Raw genomic sequence first — 23956 nt, 5'->3', positions numbered from 1 at the left:
ATAATTAATTAGCTTCAACTTTTTCAATTATAAATTTTAAATTTAGTTTAATATATATGTAAATAAAATTAATTAACAAAAATTTATTTTCATTTTGAATTATTAATTTATATATTTTTGTTTGATTTTAATTTTTTTTTAAAAATACAGCGCGAGAACCAATCAAAAATGAATGATGATAATTTGCCGATGAGAATTGAGCTAAAGCGCCATCATGTTGTGATAAAATGTACTATTTGTAATAAAACGTACTATCGTTTCTATTCGCCATGGAGTATAGTGAATCCCACTTCGTTGGATAGACATTTTCTTTTCTCATGACGATCGAAAGCGTCTAGACCCGTTTCATAAAAATGAAGGTAATAATCCATTGTTTATTAATTCATCCCTAAATTGTGTTATCAATAATTATTTTATTGATAAAAAGAGTGTTAGATGACGTTAATTAATAAGTGTATATTGTTTGTTTAACAATTATTAATTGGAAACAAAACATTAATTGATACAATCATTCTCATAACCCCAAAAAATCATGTGAATTGTTGGCAAAAAAAATTAATGATGAAGATTGAATTAATTACCCAAGGATGTTAAAAAAAATATAGTGTTTAATTATGAAAAATAGTGTTTTATTAATTAATTTATTATTAATTACAGTTAAACGTGTCATATCCAGCCACTGGCTGCCAAAAATTATTTGAAATTGAAGATGAACACAAAGTCAGGATGTTCTATGAAAAGCGCATGGGCGCTGAAGTAGAAGCTGATGGTCTTGGTGAAGAATGGAAAGGTTATGTTCTTCGTGTTGCTGGTGGAAATGATAAACAAGGTTTCCCCATGAAACAAGGTGTCCTCACCAACGGTAAGAATATTTTTTTTAATTAAATAGACTAACTATTTATCAACTAGCTCAATTAATTTCTAACGGAGTAATTATTAAATGGCCATGCAACAGGCAGTGTTCAAGTGTCTTGATTTATCTTGAGGACGTTCAATGTTCATGGAATAGTAAAAGTGTTTTTAATTTGGTGAACTTTGTTTATTAAATACATTGTTCACTAGTGTACGAATCCGATAATTATTTAAATAAATAATAATCATTATTATTATATTGACTAGTTGAAATGTTTGGTGGTGTATATATTAATTTTTGATTTATTTTTACAGGTCGTGTACGTCTTTTACTCTCGAAGGGACACAGTTGTTATCGTCCACGTCGTACTGGTGAACGTAAACGTAAATCAGTTAGAGGATGTATCGTTGATGCTAATCTCTCAGTTTTGGCACTTGTTGTTGTCAAAAAAGGAGAACAAGTAAGTTAACAAGATTATTATTTACAAAGTAAATTATTATTATTTAAATTGCCATGCAACAGGCAGTGTTCAAGTGTTTTATTTATCTTGAGGACGTTCAATGTTCATGGAATAATAAATAGAATTTTTTGATTTGGCGAATTGTGTTTATATCAATGTACTGTTCACCAGTGTACGAATTCGACATTGATAATTATTTATCATAAAATATTTATGATGGTTCTTTGATAAATTACTAATTGATTTTGTTGTTTTTTAATAAAGGATATTCCAGGCTTGACTGATAAAAATTTACCACGTCGCTTGGGACCAAAAAGAGCAGGCAGAATTCGCAAGCTCTTCAACTTGACAAAAGAAGATGATGTTAGAGAATTCGTCGTCAAACGCCCAATCCAAAAAGAAGGCAAAAAAGAAAGATTCCGTGCTCCAAAAATTCAACGATTAATCACACCAATCACACTCCAAGTAATTATTAAATTTTAATTAAATTTAGCAAGTTAATTATCATTTGGAATTGATTATTAATGTTATGTTTTTTTTTGTTTAATTTAATTACAGCGTAAAAGACATCGTGTTGCATTGAAAAAGAGACGTTGTGTTATCCGCAAAGAACAAGCTGCTGAATATGCCAAGCTCTTAGGTCTAAGACAAAAGGAAGCTAAATCACGTGCTGAAGAAATGAAGCGCAAACGTAGTTCATCAATGCGTGACTCAAAAACATCAAGTCACTCAGCTAAATAAAAACTTTTTATTATGTCTAAACGTGAAACATAATAAATTAATTTTCACAAAGAATATTTTGTTTCTTTTTTATTGATTGAATATTTAGTCATTTTTTTTCTTCATCTTCTTTTAGAACTTCAACTTCAACTGAGCCAGTAACATCATCAAGTTCTTTTGATGTAAATGTAGCAATAATTTTTTGTTTTCCTTCTTTTTGTGGTATAAATTGATGTTGTATTCTGACTTCTTCAAGTGGTTCAACATCACGAAAATGAATTGTTTTATTTTTTGATACACCAGGTCCAGCATAATTAAATACACAATCATGTAACATTTTTTTTAATGGATTATTAAAGCTCAAAGTAACTGCAGATGGTCTACCAACAATAGGCTCATTATCAATCTATTTAAATGCCAAAAAAATAATGATTAACATATATTTTTAATAATAATAATTTTAACAACAAATCTCAATTTTAATTGTTGGTTTAATAACTTGAAAATCATCTTCGTCAGCCCATGTTTGATTTGTTTCTTGTACAGCTGCTATTGCATTTATTTTCATAATTGAATATTCAACAAGTTCATCTAAATAATCATCAACATAATAATTTGTTTCTTTTTTATTGATTAAATATTGAGTCATTTTTTTTTTATTAAACACGTGGGTTGACGCCATTTTGGTACGAGATCTAACATGGCGTCATGAGTTACGAAAGAGCGCTAATAGTTTGAATTTTTTTTCATGAAAAAAATAATAATTAAATAAAACAAAATACCGTCACAAAAATAATGGCAACTTCATTTGATTGACAATACGTCAAAATTTAATTTCTAGTATATTTTTTTTTATATATAATTTTACAAGTAACCAAGGGGGGAATTTTTTTTTATCAGTTAAATCTATAATTTAATAATAAAAAATAAATTGGAGATGAAGAAATGCGTCGTTCATGGATGACTCCTGGTGCAGGAAAATCACAAGAGTCATTTAAAAATGATCCAAAGTTTGAGCTTGGTTCAATAATACGTTCATTTGCTAAAAATTCATCAATATTATCACGTCAACAGACATTTATCAATGAACCTGGTCCTGGTAAAAGTCTCACTGATATTGTCAATCGATTAACAAATTCAGTTGAATCAAGAAAATCATTAACTGATAAAACACGTAATTTATTTTGTAAACAAAATTTACAATTTAATAATGAGGGAGAAATGTCAACAACTGAAACAGCAATTAATGGTGTTTATCATTTGGTAAAAATAAAAATAAAAATTTTATTTATTATAAAGATTGATTGAATTTTTTTTAGGCAATAGAATATCAAGATATGAAAATGATTTGAGAATAAGAAGTATGGATCAAATTGAATCATCAAGACCCCTGTCTTCTAGGATAAATGAAAATTATGATGTAATGTCAATGAGATCATCAATATCAAGAAGTAGAATATCATCAACTGTTTCAATTAATTTTGATGAAGAACTATGGCCAACAACACCAAGATCATTAAATACATCAAGTGATATTTCAAAGATATTTTCAAATTCTTTAAATTGTCAAGGACTACAACAAGTTGCTGAACGTCTTGAAGATTTTATTCCTACACGTGATAATGATGTACAAAAAATTAAACAAAATTATAAAAATGAAAATATAATTTCAGCTGATTTAGATAAAATTAATTCACCTGAGATTGATGAAAAAATTAAGGATAGCTTGTTTAATTGTGAAAGGAAAAAATCACGTATGAAAATAAAATCAAGACAACTGCAGTCATGTAGCTTAGATAAAGAAAAAAAAGTATGTTTAATATCACCAAAAAAAAATGAAGTTAAATTAAAGCAAGATGATGTAATAAATAAAAATGTAGAAGATGTTGAATCAAAAGAAAATACTGAAAAGCAAGAAGTCAATTATGCTGTACAAAAAAATAATGTTAATGACTCATCAATGAATTCTGTTGTTAATTCAATAACTAAACAACAAAAATCAGAAATATTTATGAAAAAAAATACAAAATATGATCAAATTAAGAGTAGATACACTTGTGGAATATCTGGTGGTTTGAGGGCATGTGCAAAGCAATCAAAAATGATGATACCACAAAGTAAAAGACTTCGTGCTTTATTTAAACCAATGGCAGGAATACAAGAGCCAACAATTACCTTCAAAAAAATAAAATCAAAACAAGAAGATAAAGATAAAATAAATGCTCCAATTTGGCGACCAGGTGGATCAATTAAATCTCAACCAACATGTAGCATAGATGCCTCAAATAAATTATCAATATTATCACAAAAAAAAGACAACTCATTACTAAGATCAAAAACTTTTGTTGACAATATTAAAACAAGATCTGAGCCATTAAAAAAAATTGATGAAAAATTAGAGTTAACAATTGATCAAGATGATTGTAAAGATGATTTTGAAAAAAATAAAAAACGTCATAAAAATTCATTAAACATTCTGAAAGAAATTATTTCATATGGAGAAAATAATGAAAAATTAAAAAAAGATACAAGTGAATCATCATCAGAAGAATCATCAATAAATTCAAAAACTCTTATTGAAAAATTGGCAAGTCTTTCAGACTCATCAGAAACTTCGTTAACTTCTGATGATGACATTGAAGAAGAAGAAAAAGTAACATCACTAAAATCAACAGTCAACAATCAATCTCAAACTGAAGAGAAACATGAACAAAATCAGAGTCTTCAAACAGACATAACATCAACTGGTATTATTGATAAAAAACAAACAAGTACTGATGAATCAATGCATGATCAAGTGACTCAAACATCAATGACTTCTTTAAAACCATCAAAAGAAAATAAAGATGCATCAATAGAAACAATAAAATTAATTTTAAAATGTCAGCAAATAAATACTGATAAAAAAATAATGATTGACACTGCAAATGCAACTGTTAGTCTTGATAATTATTCAAACTGTGATACAGCATGTCAAACTGAATATTACTTAAGACCAATTGACATTAAAACAGATAAATTAATTCCGTTAAATTTAAATTCATGTGATAAATTTGTATCATCATTTTCAAATGAATTAAAAACATCAACAAAATGTATTGAAGATTGTTGTAAAAAATTATCAACAAATATAGCACAACAACAAAATGAAATATTTAAAATTCCAATTGATGTCATTAAGGCATTTGAACTTGCTGCTGAAAAAGCACGTAATCTTCATCGTGCTATTGAAATTTATCACAATACAATATCTGATGAAACTGATGGTCAAAAAATTGATAAATTAAATAGTGATAATTTTATTTTCAAAAGAAATAATGATCATTGGACATTTGAAGAATCATCTGATTCATTTGCTAATAATAAAATTATTAAAAATAATTTTTATAATATTTTAATTCAACAAGACGTTCAAATTATTATTCATGATATTTTAAATCAAGTTGATGAATCAATAAATTCTACAAAAAATAATAATAAAATTAAAAAAAAATTTATTATTAAATATGAATCTGATGAATTTTCATTAATAAGAAAAATTATTCTTCCAATTATTTATGGTGCTATTTGTATATTTGTATTTTGGTCTCTTCAATTTTCGATAATTTGTGAATAATAAATTTTTATTTTATCAAAGGTAAATTTATTTCTATATAAAAAGTTAATTTTTTAATACTTTTAATGTTATTTTATCTTATTGTAAATTATTTATTTATTTATATTTATTAGATTGTTATATTGTTTTTTATTTTAATTTTTAACTATTATTATTCTTCGTCTTCATCTTCTTTTAGAACTTCAACTTCAACTGAGCCAGTAACATCATCAAGTTCTTTTGATGTAAATGTAGCAATAATTTTTTGTTTTCCTTCTTTTTGTGGTATAAATTGATGTTGTATTCTGACTTCTTCAAGTGGTTCAACATCACGAAAATGAATCGTTTTATTTTTTGATACACCAGGTCCAGCATAATTAAATACACAATCATGTAACATTTTTTTTAATGGATTATTAAAGCTCAAAGTAACTGCAGATGGTCTACCAACAATAGGCTCATTGTCAATCTATTTAAATGCCAAAAAAATAATGATTAACATATATTTTTAATAATAATAATTTTAACAACAAACCTCAATTTTAATTTTTGGTTTAATAACTTGAAAATCATCTTCATCAGCCCATGTTTGATTTGTTTCTTGTACAGTTGCAATTGCATTTATTTTCATAATTGAATATTCAACAAGTTCATCTAAATAATCATCAACATTTATATGAAGTTTTAATTGTTCAGTTACATTTGGTTCCATGACAAATGTACCTTCAGCTCTTTTAACAAGATTTGCTTTAACACCATTATAATAAACACTACCAGCCCATAATATTGCTCTAACTGTTCTTAATTCTGATGATTTATTTGTAATATTAACTGTAACATTAAATGGTTCACCAATATTAACACGTTCAAGGTCTTCTAATTTAAATATTAAATCTTCATTTTCTGGTGCTGGTACAGCGTAATATCTTTTAGCAGTGGGCGTATTACGTACTGCTCTATACAAGGTCAAACGTTCAGCATCAGTACCTAGATTTATAAATAAATATGTCAATTAAACAGATAAATATTCATCAATAATTATTATTATTATTAAATTTAAAAATAAATATACCTTCTGGTGATTTATATTCATAAGTTATATCTTCTTTGTCTTTATCACCATTTGGATCAAAAATCCATGGTGCTTTTGTTAATAGCATTCTTCCAATACTAAAATTTTTAATTATTTTTAAAAATAATATACATAAAGCAAATGATAAATAAATACTTACTGTTTTGTATCACCATTTATTCGTGTATAACCAAGGTCATTTGTTGGATCAGCTTTCCAATTAATGACATCAGCATTAACAGTTGATACTAAAAATGTAACATCATAATTAAAACCAACAGCACCTTGTTTAATAGCTTCAACAGATGCTGGACCACAACGGTAAACACCATTTGATTCTTCTTGTGGTGTACCATCAACAGCCTGCCATCCACCATATCCTTTTGGTAAATCTGGTCTTGCCATCCATACATCATTCCACACATGATAATTCCATACTGAATCATAACTTTCACCAGGTAATTCTTGCATATTTTCATCATAATAATGATCAATTGATAATGATACATTTGTATCATGTGCTGATACAATATTTGTAACAACACGTGTTGGTAAACCAAGTGCACGACATATTGTACCAACAACACCAGCAAATACCCAACATTGTCCATATTTAACACATTCACCATTTGTATCAAGATATTGTTCAAGTATTGGTACACTTCCAGTCCAAGCTGATGGTGCAACACCATCAATATAATCACCATCCCAACGACCAAATAATATACCATTTAATTCTTCTTTATAGCCATTTGCATTGTATGCATTTACCTAATGAAACATAATAATATAATAAATATATTGTACGTGCGCTAAAAGATATTATTGTAAATATAAATTACAATACCATTTTTGATATTGTTCGAGCGACCATGACCGGATCACCTCGTGATGTAGCCTTGATATCAGATTTATCGAACATCAGCATACATGCTGGAAGGACACTTGCATCAAATTGACCAAATATCCATTCACGTCCACGTGCACTACCATTTGGTCCAACCCAAATTTTACCAACGTCTGTTTGTACATATTCACCAAGTAGCTGTTCATCTTCCATATAAACTAAATCATCTTGAATCATGAATAATAAATATTAATATTTATTTTAATAAATAAAATAGGATATTTGTTTTTGTTTTTTGATTTTTTTTTTACCTTTAAGCCATGGATTAAATAACAAATAAATATCTTTATCATATTGATAAATATTTGGTGGTTCTTTACTACCAGAAATTGTTGTTTCAATATTAAATTGCCAAATACCAACTGGACTATCAATTGGACTTCTAACTTCAATTGATAAATCAATTCCACTAACATCAATTATTCTAACACTCCATGCTTCGAGATCCGATAAATAATTATTACGATTTGTTATTGTATTAACACCTCGTGTACCTTTAAATACATTTGGATTTGAGCCAAAGTTGAATAATAAACGTACAATATCTTGTTGTTCAATGTAATCTCTGTTAAAACGTATTGTTAAACTGAATTCTTGTCCACGTCGTAATATTGGTGTTGGTTCATCAGCATGTATTAATTCGAAATTTTCAGTATTATGAAGACTTGCATTTTCTTTTTCAAACATGTACACTGTGTCTACAACAAGTGCATCTGTTGATTCCATCTGTAAATAATTTAAATATTCATTTATCATTATTGCCATTTATCATAAAAACTAATTGATTTGTTGAATAAATTTTTTTTATATAGATAAAAATTCATATATGAATTTCTATAGAAATTAATTTTAATTACATAGACAAATTGACAAATTAAATGTTCGCTTTTGCTTTTAAATTCTATTTTTAAATAAAAATATTTATTTTATTTTTAAATGAATATTCATTGATGAATATCTCTTTGAATAAATATTTTTTTTTCTATTTAAATATATACTATTAAAAATTATTTCAAGCAATTATCGTAAAGTTCAATGGCAAAAATAAACGTATTTATTATGAATTGAATTATCTCATTGTGCATAAATATATCCATGAATAATTGAATAAAAATTTTGAAATGAGAACATAAAATAGAATTGTGATGCATATCCGCCTCTTGTGAAATTATTGAATCATCGATGACGTTTTAGGTAACACATTGTTTGAAATATTATTGAGTGCGTGAGAGGCATGTATGCGTATTTATTAAAAAGCAACATTTATGTTTTATATATTTTTTTTTTATTTTAATATTACCATATAGACATGGCTTTGAATGGTTTCAAAGGTATCAATCTGTGATTCATAAAATCATCGATTTGTCAAGCATGCAAGGTAACCGTCATCCTTTGAATTACACACATTCTACCATCATCATATTACATGTTATTACATCCTACTGACATACTCTTTTTTTTACTTTTTACTTTTCTTTATTTAATATTTCTATTAACGCTTTGTCATTCAACAAAATACATATATTATCTTAAAATCAAGTTTATTTTTAAAACACGAGTTTTATTACGTAAAGTTAAACAATCAGTTGGAATTAATTAACAAAATTAAAATTTATTTTTTTGTATTCATTGATTATTCAATTTTTCACATTAATAAATTGTAGTGTTAGTTTAATTTATTTAAATATAGTTATTATATAATTATAATTTATTCGAAATGATTTTTTTTTATTACCTTGTTTATAAACAATATATAAAATGTAAATAAATATTAGTTATAAATTTTTAAACTGTTAAATAATGTTAATTAATTTTTGTTTAAATAGAAAATTTATTTAAATAATTACGATTGTTTTATTTTTTGGAAATTTTTTTTAATATTTAAAATACAAGATTTAGTAAATTACTGACCTTGGATATTTTTTTAGAATAGTCGACTTTTAGAAATTTATGTAAATATGAAGTTTATTGAGACAACAAAAGATGCAACGAGATTGTTTTTAACTGATTGAACACGAGGCTTTACTTGTCTCTTTATATTAAGTGGTACAGCTTCAGAATCCCCACCAGAATAATAAAATAAGAAAATCCCACGTTGATGATGTTTTGTCGATAACGAACGTCATTATAAATATTTATTATAATTTATAAAATAAAATGTACAATTCGTTTTATAAATCTAAGCAACTAAAAACAAAATTTATTTATTTTAAAATAATTTTATTGATAATTTAGGTAATATATTTGACCTGCTGATAAATCTGAACGATACCTTTTACAAATATAATTGTTTATAATATTTTTCATCATGACTGAATTTTTTTAATTGTTATAAAATTTTTAAAATGAATATTTAAAAAACTAATAATATACTTCTTATCACAGACAATTACCTTGATTTAATATCAATAAAATCATTAAATAGTTACCCTTGAATTATTATTAAAAACAAAAAATTTCAAACATTTTCTAACAACATAAAGATTATATTAAAAATAAGTCAATTAATTTTCTGTGTTAGCTTGATGAATCAATTGGTTTTCCAGTCTGATCACTCGTCTGACTTGCATCATTAAACTTCTGACTCATTGACAGAAATTCATCAGACAATAGTTGCAAACTTTCTCTTACCTATTACAAATAAATTTAATTATAACAAATATTTAAATTACTAGAATAGATATAAAAATTACCTTGACGATTTGATCAAGATTTGTGTTGAGATAATCAATTAAATGATCATGTGTTAATTTATTTTGAGACATCAATGGATGATTAATATACACTGTGTGAAGTTTATCTATTCGTAACATCATAAATGCTGCAGAAATATATAGTGCAACTAAAAGTGCAATTAATATTGTTATTAAAGTTGTTGATTTTAATTTATGTTTTTTTAAAAACTCAAAAATTCCAGTGGTACTTGATTTTTCTATATTTTCATTAATGCTGAAAAATAAATATTAATTTTAATTATTAAGCAATAATAACATCAATAATTTGTTTATAATTTTAAATGTAAAAAAGAAAAATTTATTTACTTTGTAGTAGAATTTAAGTTGTAGTTTTTTAATGATGATGATGATCCATCAAGATCAGCATAAACAATTGCAGTTGTTGATAAATTATTATCATTATTTTGAGTATTCAAGGATGAATCAAATTTTTCATTATCAGTTGCTAAATTATTATCATCATGATGCAAAAATTCTGGTTCTTTAAAAATCAGTAAATTTGCTTTTTCTTCATTTTTTTTGTTCCATACTTGCATCATTAATTTAAATGTCGAATCTCTCGACAATAATGAGCAAAAAATATATTTATCATTATTTTCGGTAGTAATTGTTATTGTATTTGAAAATATTTTAATTATTTTTTCTTTTGTTATATTTTTGATTAATGTTATTGGTAGTAAAATTTTTGTAATGTTACCAAATAAATTACTGTAAAAAGCAAAGTAATTTTTTGTTATGTAAAGATGTCCTTGACGAAGTATATCGCCATCGAGGGCACAATTGTAGTAATCAATTATTAGCTCATTTGAACTGATCTTGTCATGAAATATAGAAAGAAAATAAATTAATTAAATTTATCAATGAATTTTTTGTTTTTCTATTAAATTCTTTTTACAAATAGATTTATAAATTTAAATATATTTTTTAAACATAAATTATTTTACCAACCTCTGTAAAGTGTCGATAGAATTTTTTTTGTCTCGAATTTGATGGATTACTTGATGACAGTATCACTGATGAATCATTAACAGACATTGTTGATTTTTTATTGCTAGTTTTTATTGGTGTACTGGTAGTGTGAGGCTTTAACTGTGCACTGTAAAAAAAATTTTCTTTTATAAAATAAACGGTTTCGAAATGAAATTTAAAAAATAATAGAAATTTTACTATTCTACATTTTTTCTCGTAGTAATTTCATTTTTTTTCTCAAAGTATTTAAAGAAATTGAAAGATCCAAGTATTTTTTTTTATGAAAGACAAATAGTCGATAGCGATTTAAAAATTTATACTGATAATAAAGTCAAGAAATAATATTTATCAACAGATTACACGTTTTTTTTTTTTTGTTGATAGCAATTTATCTTGAAAAATTTATATTTACCTGTTGGTGGATTGCCGCGACACTTCATGATCAAAGCTTGTTTGATTTTGTTTCGATTTTAAATTACTTTGTGAATGCTGATATTCATTGTGATTTTCTAAATCAAATTCTATTGATTTTCTTGGAGATGAGTGAATCCCTCCAACCGATCTGTTGAAAATAGAATAATTATTATTTAGTCAATTAATTTTAATAAATTTTTCATTTTATATAATTATTTTTACCTCATGAGACAATAACACCAGTTAAAAATAAAAAATAAATGATCAAAAATTAATTGCCTGGACAATTAATTTTATATATAAAAAAAAAAATAAATTTAATAAAAGCCTTGTTGATATTTTCGTCTTTTAAACATAGCTTTTTTAGAATTTTTCCATTTTGAGCTAAAACTTTCAACAGCAAGTTTTGCCAAAAATAAAATACCCATGATTATATTTTATCAAAAAAAAATAAAAATAAAACTTTCAATTTACAAATTTAATTATTCACTGTGTTATTTTTGTTAAAAAAAAAAAAAAAAGGAATAATAATTTTTAATTATTCCCAGTAGTAATTTAAATCTTGGTTTTATGAGTTTTAAGACGAATTCCACGGACCAGCCGGGCTCAAACTGAGTATTATAAAAAAATTTAATAGCACTATTGTAATGTCCTCCTACGTGGACACCTAAATGCGACAATATTGACCTTCAACTTGAAACTTTTACTTATAAATTTGTAATAAATTGTATAGCTATGTGATGTTAAAGACGATCAATTTTTTGAATGACTCAGAATGATAATTATTATTGTATTTGACCCATACCAACTCGTTTAAAAATTGACAATGAAATAGTGGCTACAAAAAAAATTTAAATATTCCTTTTATTAAAAATCAATTTTTATTATAAAACACATTATTTTTCATTTAATTATTTACATATTAAAATGAAAATTTGTCTTGAATTTTTATTAGACAATATAGAGGGTCAACAAAAATAATATGCTAAATTATTTCTTGAACATTTAACATGTTTTTTCTTTGATGATAATTTTTCAGTCTACTCCATAAATAAAGATCAATAGTTAAAAAATATATATTTCATGTTTATCTACAAGTATCGATTGTGCTTGAATTTATTTTCATTTATTTTATGCGTTTTCCTATTTATTTTTTCCCCAATACGATTATCATGATCTGCTCGAAAACATGCCCCAAGAAATAAGATAAAAATCTTGATATTAGAATTTAAAATGCAGGTAATAAATTTGTGTCTTTTAAAATCGAAATTTTATTTTTTCTATGAAATTTAAATTATTTACTATTCAACAAAAATTACATAATTTTATCTTTACTTAAATTTTTCATATTAACAATAAAACAAAAAATAATTTTTCATTTTTAAATTATAAATATATTAAATTAATATTTATTTAAAAAATTAAAATTATTATTTAAAATTTAAATATCTTTTTGTATTTTTATTTTATGATTTTTTTTTATTTAAAATTTATTTACCTTTTAAATAATCGTTTTGAAGTATTATGTGTTTGAAAACCTTGCAAAAGACAAAACATGATTGTCTTTAAATAAATAATTATTTATTTAAATAATAAAAATTATTATAAAAAAGTTGAATCTCTGTTGTTTAAAATATCACTAAACTTGTTGAATTTTTTTTTAGTTAATTAATAAAGTCAGTTATGTAATAATTTTATTTGGCTATTTGTTAGTTTCTTTTTTTTTCGAAATTCTATTTCCAAAACACATCACCAAAAGAAATACGATAAGCAAGTGATGTGCAAGATGACCATCTGTGCAGTGGCCACTGATCTTTCCACCACTTGTTTTAATTTTTTGTTTTCTTTTTTCATTACATCTTCTCCCTCAAGCCTGTTTATCCTGTTGGATGGCTTCTTTTTTAAAAATTATTTTAAAATAATACCAAATACACAGTGTCGTTAAACAACTGCTCGAAAAAAACCTGTTCATTTATTACCAGCCAAAGAACAAAGTTGATTACATCAACAAAATAAAAAACGTATTAAATTACACTTATTATACAGATTGAGTTAATATTTTCAGACAAAAATAAAACCTTGAAAAATATATATCAAAACAATTACAATTTAAAATCGAAATATATATTTTTTTAAATCAAAAATATACAATAATTAATTTTAAAATATTTCGTCATTGATAAATAAATTTTTTTTTTTGTTTATATAAATTTAAACTTACCAATTGATAAATAAATTTTTACTTTGATGAAATTATTATTATTGAAGATGGTCGTTGACAGTGAAAGTCATAAAAATCATTTGATAATTCAAGGCCATGTCCTGTCGTCCCTCATCATCACCATCATAAAAAATACTCTCATTAAATAACTGATCAAATTTACTAAATGAAAAATATAATAAACAATATTATGGAATATAAATTTATTGAAAAAAAATACATTATATTCTTTTCTTTCAATATTTACTATCAAGACCAAGTTCAACAAGGTACTTGATAAATTTTTCTGCAATTGAGACTTGATGTCCACCAATTTTTCTTGTTGTATCAACAATACTTCTATTTCTTTTAGCAAATGTAAATTTTAATACAGTATCATTATAAGCTTTTTTATTATTATCTACATGAGTATTTTTAACTAAATGCCTCGTTTTAAAATCTTCTTTTTTATAACATAAATATTTATTATAAGAATCATCTAATATTATCAATGCATAAGCAAGATATCTACGATGGTACCAAATTGTTTCATGTCCACTATATACACACATTAAATCTTCATTAAATTGACAATCTTCAATCCAATATGACAAACTTATTAGCACTCTTTCATAATTAATATTTTCATTTGTTATATTGTTATCATGATTATGAAGAATATTTAATATTTTTGATGATAAACCATTGTTTAAAATATTACTATTACATTCTGTTTCAGTAACTTGAATGTATTTAAATATTATTTCACGTCTTGCTTTTAAATTTTCAGTTGTAAATGATGATCTTGTTTCATCTGTTGTGCTTTCAATTGTTAATATTTTTTTGAGTAAATATTCTCTGTATGAAAAACCACTGTGATCACTGACATTTCTACGACACCAAACACCTGAATTATCCCATTCATTTAATAGCAATGATCCAAATGTTGATGGTGATAATAATTCATATGTTTCTATGATAAATTGACGATAATTCCATGCATGATAATTATTGGCATATCTATCAGCAGACATACCAGCAACAATTAATTCATCACTTAGCAATGTTTGAGGATCAAGTTGTGGTTTTTGTGGTATTTTTTTATCAATTAATATAAATTGTATTAACCAACGACGATATGAAAATGCCTCAAAACATTTTGCCTTGTTGTATAATACTATTTTAATGAAACGTAATTCTTGAATGATGTCAAGACGATCAGAACATACAAGTTCACGTCGCATATTCCAAAGTGTTGATACATCTGGATTTAAAAGAAGTGCACCCATTAACCAACGTGATAAATTTATTGGATCTTCACGACGTACCAATTTTTTTTCACGTAAATTAAATATTTTTTTGTAGGTATAAATGTACAGAGGTTGGATACACCAAGAAGCTAGACCCAATGAATTTTCAACATGGTACACTGGTGATTTATTACCATTGTCAGACACTGGTATTATCTCAAAGCTCTTCCTGAAAATTCAATAAATATTTTTATTATTATTTGAATGTAATTGTTTAGCAACAATTGCTTGGGTATCATTTGAATTGTTGACATTGTATTAATTATTTTAATTTGCAATATTGGAGCAATGAAAATGTATTGCTGATTTGATAATTAATAGGCTTGAAAATAATTTATTAATGAGGTGAATAGATTGTTTATGTTCACAATGACATGATGTATTATAAAGTTGATCAATTGTTTGTTTAAAAATGTTGTTAATTATTTACAAGACGTTGAACTTTAATAGTCAATGACAACACAAGTAGTTAATATTTTTTTACATTATTCATTTGATAGGGAATTAATTTAGATTGTTGGTAAAAAATTAAATTGGAAATTATAGAATAAATAAATAAATAAATAAATAAACTTACAGATTTATATCTTTTCGTAAAATATTTTCAATGTCAGTGAGAATTTTTTCAGCTGCTGGAAATATATCTTCTTGCATTTTTAATTTTTTTTATTATTTAATAACTTTATTTCAAAATAAATAAATAAATAGTATATATATATCCTTTATTGAACTGTCAAAATATTCTTTTTTTTTTTTTTCGCTCTTTCACTCTCTCTCTCTCTCTTTCAAGCTCACAAAAACATTAATAGTAATAAATAAAAATAATGCAGTAAATATAAATTATGCAAAATACATGTCTATAATAGTGGGTGGGTTTACTTTGATTTACTTGCAATTGCAAATTGCAATTGTTTATTATTAATTTATTTTATTGTTGTTATTGTTGAGAAAATGATTTCTATTTTATCATCATTTAAAAAAATTAGTTAAGAAAACAAACTTACGATGGCGTTGATTTTTTTTTTTTAAATTGTAAAAAATTCAAAAAGTAATTATTAAATAACTATTCGGACATTAAAAAGTTCTATGTAATTAGTACTAATTTTTATCTTGAATGAATAAATAAAATAAAATAAAATAAAAACTAAATAAAGAACAAAATATTAAATTCATTTTAACAATTGGTTTAATATTTAAAAATTTTTTTTATCATTACAACAATAATTATTCTCAAATATTAATAAATAAACATTTGTTGAATTATAATTTTTATTAATGAGTACTTTTGACTGAGTACTTTTAGCTTCAAAGTCAATCTTTGAACTTATTTTTATATAATTAAGAGTGACATCGCTTTGTCACGTGGGCCAATATTAATAGGCCATTTTAAAAAAAAAAACAAATAATAAACAGAATAGAATAAAGCCAAAAATAAATTCAATTTTCAATCACTTTTGAGGTTTTAATTGTTTTTTATTTTTTAGCTAACATTTATATTCATCAGCTAATATGTATAATATTATATGTCAATATTCGGGTAGAAAAAAATCATTCGATGCAGACAGTTGATGAGACAAACATTTGTCACGTAAACGCGTGAGCCGATAATGAGCTGCAAATAAAAATAAAAATATTAATGACTTTTATTCTAATGAATCTTATATAAAAATATTCATATCACCCAATTTTTTAAATTACACCGAGTCTCATATAGAATAATACGTGAAAATATTATTTTTTAAATAAATAATTGTATTAAAAAAAAAAAACCCCATGAGAAGTAAACTAGAAATTGAGATTTAATGCAAAAATTATAAATTGATGATTCAAATTATGCCTCATACAGATAATAGAAGTATATTTTAAAATTTATTTGATATTTGTTGATGTGTCAATTGTCACGTAGCCGGAGAAACAATTATTATGAAAAATATAAAAATATAAATGATAATGATTTTTGTTAATGCCTTACACAGATAATAGAAGTATTTTGAAATTTAATTGACTTTGGCTGACGTGACATTTGTCATGTTGTGAGGCGAGTTGATAATAAGCTGCCTAGAAATAAACAAAACACTAAAAACAACAAAATAAATTTAATGTTTTTTATTGTATTTTATAAAACAGAATATATTTTATTTTCGACCATATTGGTTGATGAAGCATACGTCACGTAATCACACAAGCCGATGATATGCTGCGTAGAAATATATAAATAAAAATATTAATGACTTTGTTCTAATGACATTGGATTCTTCGATATAACATTCGAGCTTATTGAAAAAAACATCATCCGATTTTTCAAATTAAACCAAGTTACATAATAAATTTTAACCAAATTTATAAATATAGACAATTTATCATTTTTTTTTTTTTTTTTTTTTCAATAAATATTAAAATTAAAATGCAAGTGCATTTTATATCACATACTTGAATTTTTAATTTCAACATAAATTCTCACTGAAATTGTTATTTATTTATATTTTTTTTTTTAATTGAATTAACGTGCACACGTAATTTGTTTGAATTATTTGTTATATGTATATGAAGAATGTAATAATATGGAAAAAAAATGAATACAATAAGTATAATTAAAGAGGAATGAATATTTCTTCAATTTTTATTTATTATTTTTTTTGATTAAATAATAAGCCATTTAATTTTTATTATTATTATTATTATAATATATAGTTACTGTTTAATGACTTAATTAATTTTATAAACAATAATTTGTTTAATTGTTATACATATTATCATGAAAAGAGAAACATATTTATTTGCAATTTTTATTTCATAAATGTCAATTGACATAATTAGTTTTTCATTATCATTATTAGAACAATATACCTGAAAAATCTACTTGAGCTCACAAAGTAAAAAGTTAGTATGAAAAAAATTTAATTTTCATTTTGCATCTGTCACAGTAACATTGTACATCTGGTTATTTGAAGTTACAAGACGTATATTAATCAAATGTCTTGCGATTAAAGGTTTCGGCGAATCATCTTCTTTATAATAAGCTCGTACAACCATCAGTTCATTGTGATTGAGGCCGTTATACTTTTGAATTTGAATACAGCCATTATCTTTATCAATTTTAACAAATAGACTTTTTACAACTCCTTCTGAATAATCACTCGAGCCAAGATAACGTTCACTTGATGCCTCAGAAATATTATACTGAATAGGGTTATTCGCTATTAAACTTTCATCAGCTACACGAACTTTTGCGATGCATTCAACTGAATCTTTGGCAATTTGTTTCATTTTAGAATATGAATTACCTAAAAGATTCAGCTTGAGAGCAGGTTTGTTGGCATTTATGTAATTTATTTTAACTGTCAATAAATCGTCTGAAAATTTATCCGATGCCTTTATATGAAGATCGGTGGAATTTTTTTTTCCCCGATAATTGAAGTTTTTATTGACGACTATTTGTCCATAATAAATGTCCATATCTGAATCATAAATTTTAGCAACTGAAAAATCATTTTCAGTATCAGTTTGAAATATTTTATAGTCTACTGGACCTAAATTGTTTTTAACCCAAAAGTATTTCGTAACTGGTGTATGAATTTCTCCATCTTCAGATACAAAAACAACATATTTAGACTGGATAAATTTTAAAGCGTTTCTCTTTTTTACTTCAACGGTGAATATTGAAGTATTACTTTTACGTGGATTTCCATTGTCTGTTATACTTATCGAAATTTCATATTTTGTTTTTTCTGTATTTACATGAAGAGGTACGATGTTGTACAATTGATTTTTATTTTTAATTTCAAATTTATCACCATCAGGGTAATGAGAATCACGATTTATTTTATAACTAAAAGCGTTACCATTTGTTTCCTTTGAATCTTCATCAATTGCTGTCAAATTAGCAATAAGTTTTGACTTTTTACGTTCATAAACAGTTGCATGTTTCATTTTTAACTTAGGAGCATGATCATTAGAGTCCTCAATAGAAACGTTCATAGAAACCAAACTTTCTAAGAAATGTCCTTCAAAAAAAGCAATAACTTTCAATTGACTTGGGGGACAATTGTAATCTGACATCATACACTCACGATCAAGTGTTCCTTTTAATTCAATACATCCCGTCTCGTCGATACTGAAATAGTTGGTTGGTTTTATAATTTCGAAATAAATAGTTGAGCCAATTTTCGGTTCAGGTTCCTTTGCATCCAATCGCCAAATACATCCATTTATAACAGTTTCCTCATTAATCAATAATACAGACTTGTAGTGTTCTATAGTTGGTGGTGAACCTCTTGATCGTAATGTTTTTATTTTTATTTTTCGATATTGATATTGATGTTGATCATTTGTTGCCACAATTATCAAGTCAAAGTCTCTCATTCCAATGCCATTTTCATTTGTAAAATTAAGTTTATCTTTGTTTGCATATACTCGGTGGTTTTCAAACCGAAAAAATCCATGTTTATCATTGAGTGAAGTAAAATTAACTACATTCTCTGTCATGTTAGTGACAGTCATAATTGGCTCAGAAGGTTCAATAGTTTCCGGAATTCCAATGACATTCTTTTTATCATCATCATCATTATCATCATCATCGTCATATTCAATTCCAAACCAGTATGAACTTTGAATTTTTATTAATTTACGATACACGTTCGTGTCTGATGATGTAAAATTTATATTAATTGTAATTCCATTACTTAATTGTGAACGACGTGTATCTGTAGCAATTACAACAACAGGCAAAGTTGGATTGTCATTGGTCTTCGAAATAGTCATCCCTGGTTTTATTTTCAGACAACCATTATTTTGAATTTCAAAGTAAGGAATGTCATCTTCCAATTGGAAATTAATATTCTTGTTAGGAACCGTTCCATCGTAAGTTTTAGCTGTTATAGTTGTCAAACAGCTGTCGATTAAACCTTCTTCAAAAACGTCCACTCGTTTATTGAAACTACCAAAAACTGGACTATATACACTCTGGTATTGAGCTTTTCCATGCACAGACACTGAAACAGAAAAGTATTTTTTTTCAAATAATTATTATGCATTACAATTTATCTTGATAAATGATTGCTTTTATTTTTCATTTTATATAATTACCAATAATTCCAATCAAGATGAGGAATCTTGTGGCAGTCGTAATAAACATCCGAGATTGAAACATTTTTTATTTAATTATAAAAAATATCAATCGGGTTTATTTATGATTCTTAGTTCAGTCAATCGAGTTTGAAGACTTGTTGCCCCGTTGAAATTATGAAGAAACGATGTAGCCTTGTGCCGCAACTGAGACACAAGAAAGGTAAATTTCAACGTTTTGTTTCAGCTTTTATAGGTGTTTTTTCAACTTGATTAGACAAAAAAAAAATTATATAATGAACAAGAAAAGGGGAGAATTGAACAAGAGTTGGTAAATTTTATTATTTCTATTATTAAAAAAATATCATCCGATTCTATTAATGATTTGATTGGCTGATTTATAAATCACCTGATCCTTTCAGAGTCAATCGTCTTCGAAGCTCAACGAATCAAATTTCGTTTTAAAATCATTTCAACTATATATATAATAAAAAAAATTAATTAATCACGTAAACTAATATTGGTATCGTGTGGAAAAAAATATCAACAGAAACAGAATTCTTAATTACTTCAGTAAATTATCATTTTATTTTTTTTTATATTTGAAAAAAATTATAATAAAAAAAAAAAAAACAAGTTCGTTTAGCAATAAATGTTAAATTTTAACAAAAAAAAAATTCTTGAGATGTTTAAAATTATCCTGAATTAATTTATATTACACGAAAGCATATGAAATTATTTGAAATAATAATATCATATCGGAGAGAAGTTTTAAATAACTAAATTAATTGAAAAAAGCATTTAAAATTGGCGACTTCTTTGATAGTAATTTACCAAATTTTTTATTTATTGTTTTTTCAATTTTCAAAATAAAAAAATATATTTTTAGTTTATATAAAAAAAAAAATTTTAAGGTATATGTGATATAAGTCACATAATCAGACAAACCGATAATATTCTTCTTGAGGATCTAAAAATAAAAACGCTAAACGACTTGTTTTAATGATGTTGGATTGTTATTCTAAAATATTTATATTATCTATAATGTTTTAAATCTCATTGAGTCACATAAAATCCTAATAAAATTTTTTCCAACTATACTGCATTGCAAAAAAAATTATCCTATCAATAATATAAACTGAAAAATATGATTTGATGTAAAAAATTTATATTGATGTTTTAATTCAGGCACATACATACTTATATAAAAAAATGTATGTATAAAAGTATTTTAGATTTTATTTAATATTTAGTGATGCGACATTTGTCACGTAGCCAGAGAACTTAATAATATATGAATAATACAAATGAAAATATGAAAATAAAATTATTAATGACATTCGATTCTTTGATAGCATTTGAGCTTATTTATAAAAACGTCATCTGACTTTTTTAATCACACCAAGTTTTTTCTTGTCTTTTCAATAAACATTAAAGTTAAAATGCATTTTCCATTACATAATTGAAACTATTTAATTTTCAAATAAATTCTAAGTGAAACTATAATTTATTTATATTTACTTATATTTAATTCAATTAACATTAAAATATTTAATTTCTGGATATAAAATTCTTGTTGCAAATATTATTTTAATGAAACATAAGACTTGAATGATTCTTGAAAAAATCTCAAAGCTTTTCTTGAATAATTGTTTAACAACAATTGCTTTGGTGTCATTTGAATTGTTGACAATGTATTAATTATTTTAATTTGCAATATTGGATCAATGAAAATGTATTGCTGATTTGATAATTAATAAGCTTGAAAATAATTTATTAATGATGTAAATATAGATTGTTTATATTCACAATGACATGATGTATTATAAAGTTGATCAATTGTTTGTTTAAAAATGTTGTCAATTATATAGAATAAATAAAGAAATGAATAAATAAATGAATAAATAAATGAATAAATAAATGATTAAATAAATAAATAAATAAATAAACAAATAAACTTACAGATTTATATCTTTTCGTAAAATATTTTCAATGTCAGTAAGATTTTTTTTTTCAGCTGATGCAAATATAAATATAATAATTTAGTTAATATAATAAAATAAAATAAAAACTAAATAAAGAATAAAATATTGAATTCATTTTAACAATTGGTTTAATATTTTTAAATTTTTTTTATCATTACAACAATAGTTATACTTGAATATTTATAAATTTATTTGAATTTATTGATAAACATTTGTTGAATTATAATTTTTATTAATATTACTATGGATTATTTATCTTGAATTATCATTGTTTTTTTTCAAAAAATACTCGTATTGTCCTTCTGCTGGTGAATACAGCATCATGGATATATGAAACAAAAATTCTGTCATCAAAAGCTCTACTGAATCATCTTGTTCATAATAAGCTCGTACAGCCAATTTTTGGCTCAACATACTCATATAAAAAAGTTTCATTTTCAGACAACCAGTATTTTTATCAATCGCAACAATCGGGTCTTTCAAAATTTCTTCATTATTATACTTTGAATGTTTCACCGTCCATATTTCACGAATATTATAAATAATAGGATTATTGGCCAATCCATTTTCAAAAAATGTATCAACAGCATTAATTTCTGTAATGCATTCAGTCGAGTTGTATTGAATGTAACTAAATCTATCATTAAAGTTTCTAAAACAATCACTACAAGATGTATGACTGCCATTATTGCTATCATGCTTCTTTTTAAATATGATACCAGTGTCATTTTCTTTTCTTACATAAATTATAATTTTAGATGTACAATCTGAAATATCATCCGATGCCATTATGTCCAATTCGTAAATTGATTTATTTAAATAACTCAATGCTTGATTAACAATAATTTGTGTTGAATTAATATTTTTATCACTATCATGAGCATGAGAAAGTGAAAAATCATTAGTGTCATTGTTTAATATTTTAAACCTTACTTGACCTAAATTATTAACCTCAAGGGGTTTTGTAACTGGAGTATCTACTGTTGCATTTTCGGATATGAATGCAATATAAATTGGCTGAGAAAATTTACATTCCTTTTTTTTTTGTTTTTTATTAATTTTAACGTTCAACTTTGGTGTAAAATTATCAAATGATTTTTCTTTGTCTAATGTAGTTGTTGGAATTTCATACTTTTGTTCTGTTTCATTCGAAAAAGATTCTGTTGCTTCCAAAAGTTCAGGAACCTTATATTCATCACTTTTGTTATTATATAAATATGCATTATCAATTTGTATTTTTTTCTTCAAATTTATATTAATTGCAACTTTGTTTGTATTCATTGGATATTTTTCATCAGAAGCAATTATATAAATACACCAATTTAGTGTGCCATTAGCCATCGAAGTGTTAATCGATGTTTTCATTCTCAGACATCCAGCATTGTCAATGCTAAAAAAAGACTTGTTATCTTCTAACGAATAAATAATATTTTTATTTGGCATCAAATTATGTGTATCATTGAAACGTTTGGCTAAAATAACTGTCAGACAATTTTCAGTAAAAACACCATCAGAAATATCTACGTCTCGATTAAAATCACCAAAAACTGGACGATAGTCGACAGTGCCTTTATCTGCATTATTATCAGGTTTACCTCCTCTAAACCCAAAAACTGTAAAGAATTTAATTATTTAATTAATTTTTATCATATGAGTTAAGTGAAATGTTTTT

At 24.8% G+C, this 23956-nt stretch overlaps 5 protein-coding genes across 8 annotated transcripts; 2 read left to right on the top strand and 3 right to left on the bottom strand.

Moving 5' to 3' along the window:
- The first annotated feature begins 271 nt into the window (after window positions 1–271).
- LOC122860274 (40S ribosomal protein S6) lies at window positions 272–2108 on the top strand. Its single transcript, XM_044164002.1, has 5 exons — window positions 272–359; window positions 658–862; window positions 1168–1313; window positions 1578–1778; window positions 1872–2108. Exons 1-5 carry the CDS (start codon window positions 354–356, stop codon window positions 2052–2054), a joined length of 741 nt encoding a protein of 246 aa, XP_044019937.1. The 5' UTR covers window positions 272–353; the 3' UTR covers window positions 2055–2108.
- LOC122860271 (hemocyte protein-glutamine gamma-glutamyltransferase-like) lies at window positions 2066–9617 on the bottom strand. 2 transcript variants are annotated; one of them, XM_044163996.1, is made up of 7 exons: window positions 9519–9617; window positions 7859–8333; window positions 7548–7774; window positions 6861–7471; window positions 6701–6798; window positions 6164–6615; window positions 2066–2439 (listed from the first exon to the last, which is right to left on the bottom strand). In XM_044163996.1, exons 2-7 carry the CDS (start codon window positions 8331–8333, stop codon window positions 2143–2145), a joined length of 2160 nt encoding a protein of 719 aa, XP_044019931.1. In that variant the 5' UTR covers window positions 9519–9617; the 3' UTR covers window positions 2066–2142. The 2 variants fall into 2 exon arrangements, with proteins under 2 accessions (XP_044019931.1, XP_044019930.1); XM_044163995.1 differs by lacking the exon at window positions 2066–2439 and adding an exon at window positions 5309–6097.
- LOC122860269 lies at window positions 2828–5693 on the top strand. The gene is made up of 2 exons (XM_044163994.1): window positions 2828–3282; window positions 3353–5693. The coding sequence occupies exons 1-2, from the start codon at window positions 2979–2981 to the stop codon at window positions 5647–5649; spliced, it is 2601 nt and encodes an 866-aa protein (XP_044019929.1). The 5' UTR covers window positions 2828–2978; the 3' UTR covers window positions 5650–5693.
- A 487-nt stretch (window positions 9618–10104) lies between the features above and the next one.
- LOC122860273 (GRAM domain-containing protein 2A-like) lies at window positions 10105–12576 on the bottom strand. Of its 2 annotated transcripts, none has more exons than XM_044164001.1 (5): window positions 11724–12576; window positions 11291–11438; window positions 10649–11157; window positions 10301–10556; window positions 10105–10238 (listed from the first exon to the last, which is right to left on the bottom strand). In XM_044164001.1, the coding sequence occupies exons 2-5, from the start codon at window positions 11375–11377 to the stop codon at window positions 10125–10127; spliced, it is 966 nt and encodes a 321-aa protein (XP_044019936.1). In that variant the 5' UTR covers window positions 11378–11438; window positions 11724–12576; the 3' UTR covers window positions 10105–10124. The 2 variants fall into 2 exon arrangements, with proteins under 2 accessions (XP_044019936.1, XP_044019935.1); XM_044164000.1 differs by lacking the exon at window positions 11724–12576 and adding an exon at window positions 11518–11560.
- Window positions 11777–16177, bottom strand: LOC122860272 (protein prenyltransferase alpha subunit repeat-containing protein 1). Of its 2 annotated transcripts, none has more exons than XM_044163998.1 (3): window positions 15813–15976; window positions 13947–15404; window positions 11777–11873 (listed from the first exon to the last, which is right to left on the bottom strand). In XM_044163998.1, the coding sequence occupies exons 1-2, from the start codon at window positions 15887–15889 to the stop codon at window positions 14183–14185; spliced, it is 1299 nt and encodes a 432-aa protein (XP_044019933.1). In that variant the 5' UTR covers window positions 15890–15976; the 3' UTR covers window positions 11777–11873; window positions 13947–14182. The 2 variants fall into 2 exon arrangements, with proteins under 2 accessions (XP_044019933.1, XP_044019932.1); XM_044163997.1 differs by lacking the exon at window positions 11777–11873 and adding an exon at window positions 13360–13689 and having other exon boundaries at window positions 15813–16177.
- Window positions 16178–23956: the final 7779 nt, after the last annotated feature.

Source organism: Aphidius gifuensis, linkage group LG1 (assembly GCF_014905175.1).
Source record: "Aphidius gifuensis isolate YNYX2018 linkage group LG1, ASM1490517v1, whole genome shotgun sequence".
NCBI classification, from domain to species: Eukaryota; Metazoa; Arthropoda; class Insecta; order Hymenoptera; family Braconidae; genus Aphidius; species Aphidius gifuensis.
Note: the sequence above shows the minus strand (reverse complement) of the source record. Positions and strands in the feature narration are given on the sequence as shown.